This window comes from Sceloporus undulatus, chromosome 7 (genome assembly GCF_019175285.1).
Source record: "Sceloporus undulatus isolate JIND9_A2432 ecotype Alabama chromosome 7, SceUnd_v1.1, whole genome shotgun sequence".
Taxonomy (NCBI): Eukaryota; Metazoa; Chordata; class Lepidosauria; order Squamata; family Phrynosomatidae; genus Sceloporus; species Sceloporus undulatus.
In genome coordinates, this window is record NC_056528.1 from 51,623,536 (window position 1) to 51,642,040 (window position 18,505).

At 55.8% G+C, this 18,505-nt stretch overlaps 1 protein-coding gene across 1 annotated transcript in view; it reads right to left on the bottom strand.

Moving 5' to 3' along the window:
* EFNB1 (ephrin B1) overlaps window positions 1-18,291 on the bottom strand; it is a 55,031-nt gene extending 36,740 nt beyond the window's left edge. Inside the window, exon 1 of the mRNA XM_042480097.1 lies at window positions 17,850-18,291. Within this exon, the coding sequence (XP_042336031.1) occupies window positions 17,850-18,040 (191 nt within the window). The 5' untranslated portion in view covers window positions 18,041-18,291. The remainder of the gene's footprint in view (window positions 1-17,849) is intronic.
* Window positions 18,292-18,505: the final 214 nt, after the last annotated feature.

Genomic DNA, 18,505 nt, shown 5'->3' on the forward strand with positions numbered 1-18,505 from the left:
CAAGAGCTAGCCTGCAAGGTGCCCCCTCCCCTCCCCACCCCACCCCCAGAAGCCCCTCTTGGTGCTCAGCAGAGCCCAAAGAAACCCCTCTCCCCCTCCAGGCAAAGACCAGGCCAGCAGTCACCAATGGCAGCCCCCCCCCCCCATGCCACTCACTCAGCCACTGAGCCACCAAAATGCCCTGCTGCTGTTTAGGGGCTGCCATTATGCTCCCTCCAGCTGCACTGCCAAGGAACAAGGGGGCATCATGCACGGAGGAAGGAAGGAGCTCAGCTCAACTAGGGCTCCATGGGTTGGGGGGTCCCTACTTGCCGAAAGGAGCTCTGGGGAAAGAGCTATCCCCACAAGCTTCTTCCGGTCCTGTGAATGGCCCCCGAAGGATGAGGCAACTGGGGCTGGCGAATGGGGTGGTGTGGGGGGCTTCTCCTCCATGGCTTCCTTCCCGTGGGGGGGGGGGCTCAGAAGCTCTCGAGCGGCTGAGCAATCTCGCCTTAATCCCCACTCACTCCACACAGAGGCTTAGGATTCCCAAAAGGCTTACAGGGAACCTGATCTTATGGGATAAGTGCCACATCTGGCCTGATAATCCGGATGGCTCCCAAGCAGCACAAACACACACACACACCCCTCACATTGAGAGCCATCCCAGCTCCAGAAGGCTGAAACTGGTTTGGGAAGAAAGGAAAGTGCTGAGCCGGGAAAGGCAAACCCTTTGAGAGCCGCAGGCAGGGGAGCGACCCATAGGTCTCTGAGCATGAGGGCTGCCCCCCAGCCAACCCTGACTGACCCACGCAGCCCCACTGGGCCCCATGGAGGCTCTGCGCATTCCCAGGACTCAGCCAAGGCCTGCGCGCTTGAATCAGAGTAAAGGGAAATAAAAAACTAATTTGCAATACTCCAGGAGAGGCGGCAGATGAACCAAAACACAGTGAGAATCGTGGCTTCACTCTTTGCACGAGTGCCTTGCACACCGTGCCTGTGGCCTTGCACATACAGACTGCCCTCTCACAATTACACAGTGGCCCTAAAAACACAGCCCCCACCAGCATCAGGTTTTCCAACAGGTCAGCTCCGCAGTTTTGCTGCAACAACCCACCCCCCAAGTGTCCCGTGGCGCCTTAAAGACTAACAAATTAATGATTTCAGCTTAAACTTTGGACCACATGATCTGCTGCACGCACACCACCTGTTCTTCCCCTGCAGAAACCCCAGGATTACTCATTACAGGTCCGTTGTTTGTTGTGCCTTCAAGTCATTTCTGACTTATGGCAGCCCAAAGGCCAGCCTATCATGGGTCTGGGAGTTTTACTGGCAAGATTTGTTTGGGGAGGGAGGGTCCCAGATAGAGAGGAAAATGTGTCCCAGCCCATTGGGCAAAAGGCTACAGAGTTTGACCCTCTCCTCTCTTCCTCCATCCCATTTCTTTAATGAGACGCCTATTTTAAAAAACGGTTCAAGGGACAGCCATATTGGTCTGTTTCAGCAGGAAAAGGGAAGGTCACAGGGCAGCTCTGAGACCAACCTGTTTATTTCAGCGCCATTTTGGGGGCAAAGCCCACCCTTCTGTCCACGGGGATTTTGTTCTGAAACAAACTGGGTAGCCTTTAGGGTGCCACAGGACTCCTCTTCCTTCCCTTCTTATCGCAAAACATTTAAGAAGGCCCAAGCCCCACACACATACAATGCTGAAGTGCAGCACTATGCTTAGGTGCCTGGCTTTTATGCCAGGCACTGGGTTTTGGGGATCCATATTTGTCTTGTCTAATTTCATCTCTACAGCTTCCATCATATTCTCAGGAGAGCCCATGCTCCCCAAAAGCCCGTTAAGAACTGCATCCTCGGCCAGTCCTTATTGCACCCAGGGATCCTCCTTTGGATGGAGGGAGGTTCGGCCAATCTTTGTTTCTCCATCCCAGAAGTCCAAAGGCGAGTCCAGGTTGCAAAGAGAAACCATCACACCACAAGACAAGACCAAATTTCAGCACAAGCAACTCCCATGTTACAAGGCACAAGGTGGGCAAAGTACGGCCCCCAAAATGTGACCCTTGGGGCCCCTAAGTGCAGCTGTGGGGACCATCCAGAAATCCAACAACACATTATTATTATTAATTCAGGCTGATTTTTTGCCCCCGAACCAGCCAAACTAACCCAAACCATAACCTAGAAATGTAATGGTTTGGTCCCCAAAGCCAAAATTGCATTATGTCACTTCAGCACATTAAAATGTGGGGTTGCAACCCACTGGGTGAGTGCAACGAAGAAAAACGGCCCCCACCTGCTGCGCAGTTGCCCATCGCTGTGATAGTGGCCTGAGGGTTGGGCAGAGACTCCGGGGGACCAGGCAAACCCTCCCTCCAGTGACCCTGGGCAAGTCTCTCAGGGAGCCTCAGAGGGAAGCCCCCTTGGAATGGGGCACTGCTGGCCAAGCAAGCCAGAAAACCCCTTGGAAGCATATGGCGGCGGCGGCAGCAGCAGCAGCTTCCTGGCACATGATTCTGCCGCTGAAGCCAACCAGGACTCTGCAGCGTCAACCTTCCAGTCCCACTTTTTCAAGTCTTCTAGCAAAAGTTTCTTCATGATTTTGGCCTAACAACATTTTGCTTTAATGGGATGTTGGAGCAACTGACAATAATATTATCAGATAAAGAATTAGTGCAATTACTAGGGAAGGCCCCTTGTTTCTTTAAGCCAGCTTCTGCAAATGCTCTATCCTCCCTGCTAGGACAGTGACTTACTCAGTCCCACTTTAATAAAAACCCTTTTTTAAGGTGTCAACTTCCCCAGAAATAAGTCCAAGACCACAATTACCCAGCAGGTGATTATGCGCTTGCAATCAGCCCATGAATATTAACCAGGCCTATTTACCATAGTCCATGGCGGCGGCGGGGGGGGGGGGGGAAGGAGTCTTCAAGTTTCTCTAATGGAAAAGAGCTTGCCCCCCTCCCTCCCCAGCATCCTCTCTGCAGACTGAGCATGAACGACACACACACTCTTACTTCCCTCATTTTCACATTTATCACAGTCGCCACACCTCACAGGTTTTATGTCTTCACAGCAATGAGAACAACAACTAGTAAGTCCCCAGCTGCAAATTCCAGTAAGTGGAAGTCTGGGGCCCTTCCTGAGAGACTCCCTTGCCCAAGAAAGATCATCCTTCTCTAAGCCTGGACTTGCCCTTTGAGAGAAACAGGTCCCCATAGTCAGTGCTATGGGGAAAAGGGGGGAAAGTTCTGTGGGTCCACCTCTCTCTTTGTGGATCTGGACCCTGGAAAGCTTTCTTTGGTGCAGAGGGAGCAAAGAAAGGCCACACTGGTGGGGACCACTTGGATGGGAGAAGAGGGCCAGCATCCCCCAGAAGAAGAACCACCAGCTGACCTCCACCACCACCACTGTAGGGCTCTCTGGGGCAGAAGGTGCCAAGGATCAAGGGCAGGAGATACCCACACAGACCCACACAGTGCCAGCTGCCCCCTCCAGCCAAGAGGTCCCCACCCCCATATGACCAAAAGGTTAGGCAACTTCTGTGCCAGGACCGAGAAGATGCCAAGTCCTCCTTCCTCTGCCCATCCTCAGCGGCTGGGAGTTCAGGCCTCTCTTAACAAACCCCAGGAGAAAAGGAGTAATGGGGGGGGGGGCTTTTGCCTGGCTGCGCCCTGCCTGCCTCCCCACTGCCACTCTGCCCCACTCAAACCCTCCCCAAACACACACACACACACACTTTTTAAAGGGTGGCTGCATTGCGGAGGGGGGGGTCTCCCTTCTCCTTCATAGTCTTTTTCCCCCTCTTAACATTTTGGTTTTAATGAGTCCCATTCAAGGCTCCCAAAGACAAAGGACCCTTCGCCTTTCTGAAGGGATTTACACGCGATGCATCAATGTGGGGCCCAGGCAGTTGCCATGGTAACCTAAGCCCCCCAAAAAATCAGCCCCCTCCTCCTCTTAAACACAAAATGGTTTGGAATTTGGAAATCTCCCCAGATTTCTTTTTTCCTTTTTCTTTTCAGGAAGAAAGCCTTACGCCAGAGTTAACCCCAGGGCCCTGCAAGCCCCCTCCCCACAATCCAAGGGGGGGGGATGACATGGACGCCCTCCTCCTCCTCCTCCTCCAAACAGCTGCCATTTTGTAACTTCATTAAACCAACAACCCTCCGTCCATCCATCCATTTTCATTCTGCCCTGTCTGTTCAAAGGGGCCTCGGGAAAAGAAGTCAAAACCTACTAGAACCGTTCTTTGCTCCTCCCCACTCACCCCACAGACAACCCTTGGAGGGTGAGAAAGGGGGGACCCCCAGAACCACCCCCCCCCATGTCAGTGAGAGGGTGCATGGGGGCAGGAAGGAGAGGGCAGAGGGGGGAGCAGCCATTCCACTTTAATGGCGCAGTGGCCCCTAGGGCCGAAGCCCCCGCCTCGCCAGAGGAAAAGAGGGGAGCAGGAGCTCCGGATCCCAGCAGCAAAGCCTCCTCATCGCTGGATCACTCCATACATGTGCCCTGCCAATTCCCATTTCCCAAAGAGGTTTCCTTCTTCTCTCTCAGCGTTTTCCACAAGGGCAAAGCCACACAAATCCAGCCCTTTCTCTTGGAAACGCAGGCGCTGAGGCTGAGGCGGTGATGCTTGTGGGGGGCCATGTGGGCACCTGGCCTCCCAGCCACCTGCCCTATCTGTGGCCCAACTAGCAGCCAATGGCACATTTTCCCCAGCCCAAAACACACACCATGAGCTCTGTTTCTTTGTTCTTGAAACTGTGATTATTCAGAGACTGTGCCAAGGAGCAGACCCAGGTGGCTTGACCCAAAGCCATGCCCCCTGGTACCTGTGGGGCAAAGGGCAGATTCCTGACTAGCAGAAAGGGACCTCCCTGCGCCAGAGGTTGGTTTGGGGATGGGCCCGGCACCCACTTGAGGAGACCATGTTGGTTCTCCAATAGCAATAGCAGCAGCATTTATATACCGCTTCATAATACCTAAGCAGTCTCTAAGCAGTTTACAACTGTAAGCTAATTGTCCCCAAGGAGCTGGGGACTCATTTTAGCCACCTTGGAAGGATGCAAGCCTGAGTCGAGCTTGAGCCCTGGCTGGTACTGAACTCGCAACCTTATGGTTTCGAGTCAGTGGCTGCAGTACAGGCATTTAACCGCTGTGCCACCAGGTCTCCTCCACCTGCAATCCTTCCCTGGGACACTGCTCCCACCTTTCATCCCTTCCCCAGAAAGGCACTGATGGGACTGGGATTCTGGGCTGAAATAAAGACTTCTGCCAGCAGCAAGGAGGGAGGGAGGGAGGGAGGGAGGGGAGGGTCTAAGAGTTTCCCAGAGAAGCTGGGAAGTCTGATTGCTCCCCAAGTTGGCACCTGCGGTTTAAGGAAGACAAGAGGTACAAGAGGAGCAAGTGTCTCCTCCTAAGCCCTCCCATCAGAAACAACATGGCCTCCAGAAATGAGGAGACGTTTAACCCCAGCTCTTTTTTGTTTTGTTTTTTGGTATTGATTTGTTCTAGCGTAACAGCCCCCGAGATGTCCACAAATGTGACCTAAGGCTGGGTCCTAAAACTGCCAAGACTCCCAGGCCAGCATCCTAAAATGTCTGGAGGCAACAGCTGGAAGCAACAACCACCCCAGAATGGGAAAAAGAAAGAGAGACTGAGATTGAGAGAGAGAGCACTCTGCATCTTCCTGCAATCCAGCCGTAGGCCGTTACAGATGGGTTCTTGAGGCGCCCCCATCATGTGCTAGGGGTTGGCCGGGGACCTAGCGTCCACACCAGCCTCACCCCTAGCACGTGACGGGGGCGTAATAATGGCGGCACCCTATACACACAGGCACCGCCATTATTACGTTCCGGACGCACAGCATCTGGACGTCGCGAGTGCACCATTGGCGCCTCGCGCATCATAACCACGCCGCGGGAAGAAGCGCCATTTTGGGGCTTCTTTTTTGCTCCGCGCGGTTTGGCCGCTGCAGCTCCCTCACGGAGCAACCAGCAGTGCCGGCAGACCACCGCTTTTAGGCGGTCTGTAACGCGCCCTAGTCTGCAGTTCTGACCCACCAGTTCTCACTTCTTGGACCAAAGACGAATCCTTGGACCAAAGATGGAGAGGAGAACCTCCAGGGCTGTGTGCTGGGATGGGGGAAAGGCCCAATCACCCCACGTCAACCGCTGCACACCCACCCTGGGGGTTAGGCTCACAAAGAAGCAGCAGGTGTGCCAATGGGTCACAGAAACCCTGGAAGTTCCACGCACTGCATCACACCACAAGTGCTGTTATAAGAGGTCCAAAAACTTCTGTTGGTCATTAATCCTAAGCATAGCTGGCTGTAGGTTTCTGGGTGTTGCTTTGTTACTGTTGTTTATATAACACAATCAGCTGCCTTGGAAGCGGAGCAAAGGCGTGACTGTGATGGCAGACGGCAGCGTGGGATAAAGGAGAGGAAGTCCCATGGGAAGAGGACCAAGGGGGTGCTGCCTCTCAGCATTAGGCCCATGGTCCCTGGTCAATGGGACCAGCGACCAACCAGTCCACATCCCAAACTGGCCCTCGCTATGCCAGTCCCCACTCCATGGCAGCTGCTGCCCTGGTCATGACTGCAACACACACAGAGGCGTTTTGTGGGGGTCGCTCTTAACAGAGGCCTCAGCAAAGCTGGGGCAACCAAACTCTGCCAGAGAAGCAGCAGAATTTGTCCCCGTGCCCCCCTCACCACACGTTTGCAACTGACTTGAAAGGGAGCCTCAGAGTTGGCAAAGAGGTTCCTCTCTGTTCCCAGGCTTTGGTCATGATTCACAAGCCCTGTGATCTCTCAGCATTTCTGTCCAACGCACGCGCATAAGAGAGAAACCCACATTCCTGGGAAGTGTGCAGACACACCTTCCCTGGCAGATCCAGGCAGATCCACATCTCAATGTGAAGTGCTCACTGAAAACACCCTGGGGCCGCGTCCTACGGAGGACGGACAGATGGACGCCCAATGCTTACAGCCAGGAAGGGTTCCCAAACCAGCCTCTCCCCTGCGCCTTAAGAGAGACGCAAGCAAGGCCCAAGGCCTGGCGCACCTCTTGCGCTTCAGCCACCAAACCCACCAAGGGGAGCTTCCCATTTGCAGATTCAGAGGGAAGCCAGCCTGACTCTGCCTCCCCAGTGCCTGCCCCCAAAACTGAATGTTTCCCAAGAAAACCTGGGGCAGCTCTCTGTGGAGCCAAAGAAGCACCCCCCCCGACCCACCCCATTGCACTCCACCCGGGAAGGAATCTCAGCTCACGATTGGGTTCACAGCGTGTGCAGTCCCTGAAGTTTGCACAAGTCCCCCTGCCCTTAACTCCAGACCCCAGACCCTGCAGAACCCCTCCGGCCACGGAGCCTCTCCAAGAAAGCAGCATCGAGAGGAGGCCAGAACCACCTGGAAGGAAGTGGCTTCTACAGCACCATCGGCCACGGCAACTAGGGCACCTCTTCACTGCCAGCCAGGGATGTTCAAGATGGCCAAGGCTGGCCAGTGTGCCCACCTGTGATGCCAGGCTTGCAAGGGCTGACAGACATCCAGACAAAGTACCCCAGGGGAGCCACAGTGTGCTCCGATTGGCCTCCAAATGGAGAAGCCACGAGAGAACTAAGCTCAGTTTCTGGGGGCAGGATGGGGAGAGGGAGCCCCCCCACCCAACACCATCATGATGTTTTTAATTTGTTACTTTAACTTTTAGATTGTACGCCATAGGCAGGCTTTTATATTCTTGATTTTACTTGGTTTTGTACAGCACCGTGTAGATTTAAGGCGCTTTATAAATAAAGATAATAATAATAATAACAACAACAACAACACCAGAAGCCCAGGATGGGGAGACCTGGATCTTTGCCTCAGGAAGGAGCTGCCCAGTGAGCAATGGCAAAGCCTGTCATCAACAGCTATGAGCCCCCCCCTTGAAGCCCCCATCACCCTGAACTCCCCTTGCATGCATGCATACACATGCACGCATACACACAACACCCTCAGACTCTGGCCCTCTGTGTGGGGTCTCATCCTGTGGAATCTCCCCCTCCCTCCCTCCGGCTGTGGGAGCTCTGGGGGGGGCTGCTCTGGAAGCCCAAGAGGGGGCGGGATCTTGCAAGACCCCAGCCAGGCAAAAACTTTCTCTCCCGGCCAGGGGAGGCCCAACCCTCCTGCTGCCAAGGTTATTGCATGACCCATAAGAGGCAGATTGAGTTCCCAGCCTTGGCCGGCTGGGCTATTTTGATTGGGAACACAGAGGCCCTGCCCTGCCAGCCCAGCAAGAAAAGGATTGGCTTCCCAGGGAGGGGGCCTGGCTCCCCCTTTGTGCTGGGGGGTGAAGGAGGGGTCCAGAGGGGCTCCCAGGCCTCCCATTTTCCTCCCCCAGAAGCCCAGTGGAGGGTGGGAGGGGATGCCTTTCCAGGGTCCAAAGTAAAGAATGACTTTGGCACCAGCAGCCCCAGCAGCTCAGCCGGATTCTGTAGGGAGGGAGGCTGGGAGGGAGACGGCAGCCAACTCCCCCCCCCCCATAGGGCAAACCCAGAGATGTCTCACTTCCGTCTGAGCCACACAGACTGGCTTCCAAGGGAAAAGGGTCCCACCACCCCATGGGACCCCACCAATAAGGTTCCATGCATAAACCTAAGCAAGGAGAACTCTTCCTCCTTTTTTACCCCAAATCCAGCCCCCAAGCTGCCCTCCTGTGGTGCCCAGTGGTCCTGGCCACAAAGGCTCTCAAAGGGCGCTCCTGGGGGGAAATTTCCACTTGTGTCTTGACCTAATTTTCAGAAGGCTCCCAGAGTCCCCCCCACCCTTCACCCCTTAATGCTGCTTTAAGCAACCACAGGGGTCTAAAATCCCAGCCTGTGGCCAAATAGCTTCTGATCCAGAGTGCCACCCTTCTCCCAAAAGCTGCCAGCGTTCTTGTGGACTGCAACCCCACCCTCCCCACCAGCACGGCAGGGGGCCAGGGCCGATGGGGAGTGCTGGGTTGGCGCATGGCTCAGCCAAGACAGCCAGGCCCTGTGAGGGTGACTCAGGCTCTCCTGGCACCTGATTTCTGCTCCAGGTGAGAAGGAAGGCCATAAAAGGCAGAAAGGAAGCAAGGAGCCTCCGCCTCCGCCATACCCAGGAGCAGTTTGGCACCTGGAAGGGGGTGGGCAGGTGGGGCAGGCACCTTGCATGCCCCAGCAACTCAGGCACCATGGGGGGAGGAGGAAGAGCAGGAGGAGGGAAGGCACGCTTTACGCGGCAGGCTTGGAATCAAGACTGGCATTTGGGGGCACAGGGATTCCTTGAGTCTGATGCCACAGGGCCTGGCTGTCTTGGCTGAGCCATGCGCCAACCCAGCACCCCCCATCGGCCCTGGCCCCCTGCCATGCTGGTGGGGAGGGTGGGGTTACAGTCCACAAGAACGCTGGCAGCTTTTGGGAGACCCACCAGCGTGGGAAGCGGGTCAGAGTGAGGCAGGGAACAAGCAGGGGTGGTATCCATATACCCCCCCCTTTGCCCAATTATCTTAGGGGGTGCAGACAACAAAAGAAATTAAGCCCATTTAGGAGATCTGTGGAGGATACCAACTCAGGAAACAGGGTGCCCCAAAAACCAACCAGTAAAGGCTGAGATGGCTGCCCCCTTGCCCTCCATGTCCCAGTGCTCTCTGGAACCCACCCCCCAAACACACAGGTGGATGTTCACAAGGCTCAGTTTGCACAGGTGAAGGCAGGAAGGGGATGCAGAGGCTCCAAAAGAGCTGTCCTCCCAGGAGGCTGCTGGGCAGCCCGTGGCAGAAGGAGACCTTCCCTGCCAGGGCCCACTGAGTGGAGGCATGGCCCAGGAAGGGTCACAAGGTCTCCTTTGTGCAATGACACCTCCCCTCCTTCCTCTGCTTTTGGTCCTTGCAAAGACATCCAGTCTCTCTAGGAGTTCAGAGCCTCTACAAAAAAGCCACAAAAGAGGGAGGCTGCCTCCGCTCTCCTCCCAGCATCCCCAGTATGGTGCGATGGGGGGAAGTCAGGGGTGGACGCAGGGGCCACAACCAGCGGCGGGGGCGGGGGGACAGAGACGGGGACACACACACCCTGCAATCCCACCGGCTTGCCTCCTGCACCCCCAGCCCATTCCATGACACAAACTGGTTTGGCTTCCCTTGCATTTCCCACACAGTTTGTCTCCTCCTTCGCTGAGACCCCAGAGCCAAGCCCTCGCTCTGTTGGGGCAGATCTCTAAAGCCCCCCCCCCCCCGCGCCATGCTGGATCCAAACCAAGTGGACCCTCAGGCCCAACTCGGCAGATGAAATAAAATAAAAACAAAAACCTACCCATGATTTGGGGGGGCCCCCCCCCCCCCCAAAATGCCTTTAGACTTTCTTTCTCTGCAGAGAAGAGGAAGCGGCTGCCTTGAGTTGAAGAAATAGAGCAGAAAGAAGGCAGCTGAAGAAGTCAAGAGGGAAAGCAGGCCAGGAGAGTGCTCTGGGGCTCCGGGGAAGAAAGCCCCCTTCCCCCTTGGCTTTCCTCACAGGATTCAAGGGGGGCCGCTCTAAGGGGGCCACTGTCCTATCATTCATACTTTGCATCTGGAGGGAAATGCCGACTCTTCCCAGCCTCCACCTTGAACCAATCCCAGGCGCCCCCTGGAAGCTCAAACAGCCCACTCCCCAGCCCCATAAGCACATGGCTGGCTAGTAGGCCCTGGGTGGCAAACTGGGCCCTCGGAGGGAGAGGGGGACCACCACCTGCTTTAAGCGGAAACTGGTCACTGCTATTTAAAAAGAAAGCCCCCCATCCACTTTTTTACTATCTATTCCACTCTATATGCTCAGCATGATAATAAGATGTGACACACACACACACACATATATATATATATAAATGAATATTGTGAGGTATTTATATACATTACTAAACTGAAACAAAGACACATTAGTTAAAGAGCAGATGAAACAAAAATGCCTTTACAACCGGAAACAAAGAAACAACAACAAACCCACTAATTCCCACTTAAGCCCCCAGGACCTCGCAGGGCTGTTCCCACCGTCTCAGCCGCTGAGCCGAGCCAGGCCAGGCCCCTTTTCGCAGGAAGCCCCCAGAAGCTGCTCCCCATTTGAGGGGCTGCCCCGCCCCCCCCCCCCCCATCTCAAATTCAAGTTATTAATTTCTGCTTCTGAAACCAGTGAGGCAGCGTTGGCTCCATCCCAGCCTCCAGCTTCAGGAGAGGCTTCCAGGCTCCCTCCAGCACGAAAAACACGTCTACAAAGACCAGACTCAGAAACTAGAGTCTCAAGGGACCCCCAAAGGACCCTGCCCCACTTACATGTGCCCCTCCCCATTCTTAAACGCTGTCCTTCATCCCCCCCCCCCAGAAGCCCCACATCCCTGCGCAAGGGATGGGGAGGAAACTCCAAAGGAGGCTGGCCAGACCATGGCCTGTTTTCCAGAAGGGTTTAAGTTCTTAAGCAGAAATATGAAGCAGTTGGAAAAACTTGCATGGATTTGGGGGGGGGGGGGGTCTTCAGCTTCAGACTAAGTGATCCAACAGGAGCCATTAAAGGGAAACAATTTGTAATACAATAATTATTATGTCGTTTCTCTGGACCATTTCCCTGAAGTTCTGCTTAAAACAACTGGAGAGAGAAAGAGGTCTGGACACACTTGCACAAAACAGGCCCACAGATCTCTGGGTCTGGGAAGCACAAGCAATGCCCCCTCCCAATGTGTGGGGAAGGGCTTGGCCACGAAAGCTCCCACGCCCCCCCCCCCCAGAGCCTCATAGGCAGGTGCACACATACGCTCCACTGCCCCACACAAAGCCAGGCACCTTCCCTTCCCTTCTGGCCCCACACCTGGAGAAAGGCTCCATGGGCCTGAAGGCTGGCAGGGGGGCAGATGGGGCAGGAAGAGAACCGACTCAGCCATAAGGAGGAGGAGGAGGAGGAGGAGGAGGAAGAGCTCTCTCCAGAAAGGGACCTCTCTGCTGCAGATCCCAAAGGCTTAGCAGCAGCTGCTTTGACAAGTCAACCCTCCCAGCAGCACTCCCCCCAAACACTAATTAGAACAAAACAAGGGGGGCTTTGAGGGGGGAGATCGTAATTTAAAAACAAGCAAGGCCAAACTCAAAACCAGCAGCAGGATTCGAGTGTCTTCTCAGGCCCACAGGAAGGCAGCCCATGGCGGGGGGAGGGGGATTGGGAAGGGGGCTGTGGAAGGACAGGGGCCCGGACAGGACCCCCAGGAGAGTCTGGGGGCTTCCTCTCCCCTCCACACTCACACACACAACAGGCAACTCTGCCCCTGCTTTGCATCCTGATTTTTCAGACTCATGCCTTTGAACGCTACCAATCCCAGAATTCCAGTAGATGGAGGCTGGGCAGCAGAAAAGGGGGTCGAATGCAGACCCCTCCCCCCCAAAACCCTCCACTCCTTGTTCCTTTAAGGGCAGATGTGTGCAGCATACTACTACATCCAAAGCCCAGGCTGCTTGCTTGCCTTGCTGGCTAATGGGGCTGCAAACCCAGCAAACCAAGTGGCCAAAGGTGGCCCCTCTTCTTCCCTCTCTCCCCCCAAATGCCAGTCCCCCCCCCCACTGCCTGCGCTGCCAAAGGGCTGCAACCAGCCATCTATACCCAAGGATAGAAAACACAGCAGTGCCCCCCAACCCCAGCCTTCCCCCCCAAACTAAACAAGGTGCAGAGGGAAGCCATGCACCGGGCCTCCTGCCTCCTTGGCCTGGCACAGTGACCACTTTGGGAGGGGGAGTGTGGGGTGAGGGTCCTCTGGGGGGCTGAGGAGGGAGGGGAGGGGATGCGGGCACAGACTGGCCCCCTGGCGCCCCCTGGTGGACCCACGGATGGACAGAAGCAGCCGCCACCACACAGAACAAAGCCCCCCCCCCACTTTGCAAGGAGGATGCACGGAGGGAACGCAGCACAAGAAGGGGAAGGGGGAGTGATCCTCCTGGGGGGGGTTCGAGGAGGACATGCTGCCGCCACCGCTGCCAAGCCCCCCAGGAAAGAAGGAAGGAAGGCAGAGGGAGGGGAGGCTGGCTGGCTGGAGACTCCCCAACCCCAGCAGGATGTGGGCCACCCCCTCCCCTCCCTCTTTTGGGGGGGGGGTCCCTTTGCAGTCAGGGAAGATGACTCTGCCTAAAACACCTTTGTCTCCAGGGCCCAGCATGCTCTTCTCCCCATAAACACCCTTCAGCCCCCCCCCCCAAGAATGCAGGTTTTAGGAGTCTTTCAGAATCAGAGCCACCGCAATGAACCTATTTGCAGGGGGCAAAGGGGCTTTTCTCTCCTCCCAAAGGAATGGGTCAGCCAGAAACCAGCCATGGTCTATTTAATGTCAGCTAACTCTTCTTGTTGTTGTTGTCCTTCCTTGTTGTTTATTTTAAGGTAAACCTGGCACTTCCTCGCAAGAGCTCAGAGTGGCTTTCGATCCACGCAAAAAGCCAAAGGCAGACGGGATTTCAATCACATCTTTGCAAACGTTTGCTAAAATGCAACCAGCGCAATACAAACAAGCTGAAATCAAAGCCAAAATGAACTCTTGCTTTGCTTCCCCCCAATATATATATATACATATATATGTATGTATGTATGTATGTATCTTTATCAGTAACTGAAGAAGGATCCACAATGGGGGGGGGGGAGGCACTGAGGGGAAAGCCGGCCAGGTTTGGGGACTCTAACTTCTCCAATTAAGGAAATGAAGTAGTTGCAACGTTATTGAATACTTGCCATGTGTTCTAAATAGGTTTTACTGTTTTAAACTTGTTTCAATTATGTTTTTAAAATAATATTACTGTTTACCATATATCCTCAACTATAAGTCGAGGGGAAGTTTTGGGTCCAAAATTATGGATTGTGATTTGACCTGTGGATAAATCGAGGGTAAGACTCAGGCACATCCAATGAAAGATGCAAAGGAAAACAATGCCTAAGAACATGCATAATTCCAGCAGACATAACTATTAGTGCAGATACTAAAGGCTGGATGGATGAGAGAGTGCTTCCAGGGAAGATTAAACTCTGGCCTTTCATCATATATATATATATATAGAGAGAGAGAGAGAGACACGCACCTAAATTTCTAGATTTATACACTATACACAGTGTTTCTTTTTCAACTTTTGTCAACCAACTGTTTCATCCCAGTACTGTATTTTAAATTGTTGTAAGTGTAAGGATCCCGCTTGCCATAGTGGTCTGAGTGCTGGAATGGGACGGCTGGACGGCCCTCTGTCAATGGGGATGCTTTGATCGGGAGTTCCTGCATGGCGGGGGCTGGACTGGATGGCCCCCATGGTCTCTTCCAACTCTACGATCCTATGGCTCTGGAGGCCGGGATTCGACTCCCTGGCTGGCCAAGTCACACTCTCTCAGCCTCAGGGGAAGGCCATGGCAGCAAACCTCCTCTGAACAAATCCTGCCAAGAAAACCCCATGATAAGCCTAATGAGTTTATCACACGGGGAAATGTGGAGTTTAAACAGTGAAAATCGCACAATGATATTACAATGTGATTAAAATGAGATTAACACAAGAGCCATTATCCCATGAATAGCCAGGCAATAAACAGCAAAACAGTCATTCAGGGGAAAGTCCGGAGAAGGATTTGCTGCTGCTTCTTGCCTGGTTATTCATGGGATAATGACACTTTAATCACATTTCATCTCGACATCGGGTGAAAACCATCAGCGCAATTAGGGGATTATCGCAGGTTAATCACTGGGTATACTTCCAATTGTCCCCCGTGTGATAAACTCCTTAGGGTCGCAATGAGCCAGAAATGACTTGAAGACACACAGCAAAGACAAAAAGTCTCCTTGTAGCCCATCTTGGGAGAAAAGCCAGCTAGAAACCCAATAGATAGATAGGAAATACACAAATTGCAGGGTCTTCTGACCCATACAGACACAGCCTGTGGCTCCTCAAATCCACCTCCGACCTTCAAGGAGGGAGACTTCTGGGACGAGGAAAGCCGAGAGAAAGATCATTAGGAAAGAAATGCTAAACCCAGAGCGCCAAAGGCCCCACGGCTGCCTTGCCCCACAAACAGTCCTGGGCTGGGAGGGGGTGGGTTGCAAGTCTGCATCAATGTTAACCCTGCCAACTATAACCAATATTGTTCTTTTTTCTCCCGGCTGCCCCCCCCTCAAAAAAAGAAACCCTTGAAAACTCCTTACTGTTCAGGATTTATCCTGCAAGAAAAACCCAGAGACACAGAGAGGGCCTTTGGCTTAGAAAAACACACTTGCCTTTCTGTGCGGAAATGCACAGGAGCCTTGCTTCCAGAAAGCTTCTATGGGGATTCCTGCTGATCTGCTCAGGCTGAGCCTCCGATGGAGGGGCTCCCCTTTTCCTTCCTGCCTCAGAAACACACTCCAGGATTGTCCCCTGGCCCTTTAAACAACTGGAAACACACTCCACAATTTTGGGGGCCAATTCCGCAGCAAACGGAGCCTGGAAGGGGGTCACTCCCCAAAAACATTAACTCAGAAGAAAGCCAAGACCACTTTGGAAGACGGGGAGCCAGCCCTGGCAACTCCTTTGAGAAACAAGAGAGAGTGAGAGGAAAGGTATTCAAGGCAGACAGTTATTCCAGGGGGTCGCCTGGAAAGAAAGGGGGCACAGGAAGGGCAGTCCTGGGGAGGCGGCCAGAAAAAGTTCTTGCACCGAGCTCCAAAAAGTAGGCAAAGGAGAGGCTGGTTGGCCATCTGCCACAGGGAGCACTTTGGTTGGTGAGTTCCTGCATGGCAGAAGGGGGCTGGAGTGGATGGCCCTTGGGGGCTCTTCCAACTCTATGATGGTACCCTTCTAGAAGGGGGCGGCAGTCCCTTTTGTTCCAGGCCCAGCTGCTTTGCAATCCGTAGGGAAGCCTTCTTGGAGCAGAGTATGGAGGACCAGGACACATGCCGCCCTGCAATCCTGGGGCCCCAGGGACCCACGGAGGTGGCATCCCCCCAATCCGAGCCACGCCAGGAAGAAGGAGCAAAACGACATCCCTGCATTGTGCTCAATTTCCCCAAATACAGGGGAGTTATGGAAACCATTTCTTTGGCTTCAGCCCCCCCCCCCGCCACCTCCAGCCCAAAAGCCAAACAAACGTCTGTCCTGTGTCCAGATCTTTTGGACTACAACTCCCATAAACCCCAGCCAGCAAGGTAGGGATCCATTTCACAAAGAAAGCGCTCAAACCAGGCCAACTCCAGATTGTTTTTCCTTACCCATAAATCTCTACCAGAAAGCCAGAGCTCCCCAAATCAGCCTTGCCCTGCTGGAAACTGCGCAGCCTGGCAGTGGGTTTTTCAGGCGTGTTTCGGAGGGCCAAGGGGCGCTTCTCCTTCTCCGCTGCTGCCGCGGGTGGGAGAAGGCTCTGCAGAGGGGCTCCCAGGGAGGGCACCCAGGCAAGAGGGGCAGCCAATGGAGATGCCAGCCGCAAACACCCTGCGTGCGTTCTGAGTTCCACGCAGGGCAAGGGAAGCTGGCACCTCCAGCCCACAACCACCCACCCCCCAACCGAAAAGGACGGCCGTCCCCAGAGGGCTCCTTGAGTGAGAAGGCTGGACTGAGAGGAAAGCAGGGCTCTGGAAGGAGGCCCAGGAGAAGGCCAGGCCCCAGTGCCTGGATCCCTTGGCTCCATCTTGGGAAAAGCAGGGCGAGGAACTGGGGATGATGGGAGCAAGAGAGGCCCAGAAGACTTTTGCAGCTGCTGCCTGGCTCCCCTCATAGACAGACAGAGCTGGCTGGCAACAAGGCCAAGGCAGGGAGGTCTGCGGACGCCTGGTCCAAGGCCTCGCTGTGGCACCAAACCCGAGGAAGAGGCTGCCAGATGGGTCTCCTTTCACGGGACAAACTACCAGCCACCAAAAGTAAGAACTGGAAGCAGGCAGAGGCAAAAGACAAAGCGCCCAGGAAGGCAGGGCAGCAGGAGGCCAGCCTGGAATGCGCTTCTTCTGGCCAATGGCTCAAGGGAGAGGGATTTCCAGGAGGCTGGGCTCTCTTGAAAGACCTTTGACCTTTGAGGGACTGGTGCTTGGCGCCTGGAGGGGGCAGGCTGGCATTGCCCACCGGAGCCAAGCAGCCCTCCTTCTTCCAGGGAGCACCCCACCGCTTCCAGAAAGCCGGCCCTTCCAGTTGGGGGCGCATAAGCCACAGGGCCTGGCCAAGAGGCACCCCAATCAACACCCCCCACCCCCTGCTCTCTCAAGCCTCCCTGCCCAGCAGCCCCAAGACCAAAGACAGACGGTGCCGCCGGGTGGGTTTGCTCCCCGACCTCCGCCTGGCGGAAACATGGAGGGGGGGGCATGCAGACGGGCAGAGTCCTGTGGGTTTGGGCCGAGTGGCACCAGCCCCCCCCCGCAAGGGATCCTGGGGCATGGCATTTCCATCACCGGAGGAGGAGGAGGGTCTGAGCAGCGTCAGCCAGGGCAGAGGATGAGGGTGGCATCCCCAAGGCAGCCCCGGAACAAGGCTCGGCGCCAGGCTGCCAATGGCGCGATTGAGCACTTGAGCGCCGGCCACCTCTCTCTCTCCCTCGGGCTCTGCCTCTTGCCGGGGTTTACTTTTGGAGCCCACAGCTCTGCTTCCGAAAGAGAGACAGAGGGAGGGGTCCGGGGCCGCCAGCCGCTGACCCTCCCGGTTCCCCAGCTTCCTTGCCCCGGAGGGCCTCTCTCCTCTCGGACCCTCTTTTGGAGCCCACAGCTCTCTGAGTCCCAGGGAGAAAGGGGCCGGCCAAGTCCCGCTGCCCAGGCCGAAGGGCCTCCCTGGCAGGGCCGTTATGCAAAGGGGCCCCTGCCAGGGAGAAGAGCCGCTTCTCCTCCTCCTCCTCCTCCTCGGTGCCCCGGGGGAGAAGAGCAGCTCCCGCGGACGTACTTGGCGTTGCTGGCGCTCCAGGCGACGGACTCCAGGCTCTTGGCCGCCAGCGGAGTGGCCAGGCGGCACAGGGCCAGCAGCACCGGCAGCAGCCGGCAGGGAGGCACGGCCGGGGCCCTGCGGCCGGACGCCCACCACGACGCCTCCGCCTCCGCCGCCTCAGGCTCCTCCGCCGCCGCCGCCGCCGCCATCCTCCTCTGCTCCTGAAGGCGAAGAAGGCGGGGCCCGGCGCCCGAGGAAGGCGCCCCTCGCGCCCGCTTAATCCACGGCCACGGTCCCGGGCTCCGTCCGCCGACGCCGCTTCACGGGGCGCCCATCCCGCGGGGCCTCGCTCGCTGCCCTCGGCGCGCTCCTCCTCCGGCCGACAATCCCCAGGGTTTCCCTCCGTCCGTCCGTGCTTCCTCCTCAGCCTCAGCCTCCCGCCGCCACTGCCGCTCCCGCTCCTTCTTCGGCGGCGTCCGGGCTCCGAGTGAGGCTCCTCCGGGGGCGACGCGCCCTCTACTCCCCGCGCAGGCGTTCGCGCAGGACAGCCCCGGCCCGGCGGCCAATGGCAGCGCAGACACAGGGGTCCTCGCCCGACGGGTGGGCGGAGCCTGTAGCCACGCCCATTTCTCCTCCTCCTTCTCCTCGTCTCCGCAGGTGAGACTCAGCGGACG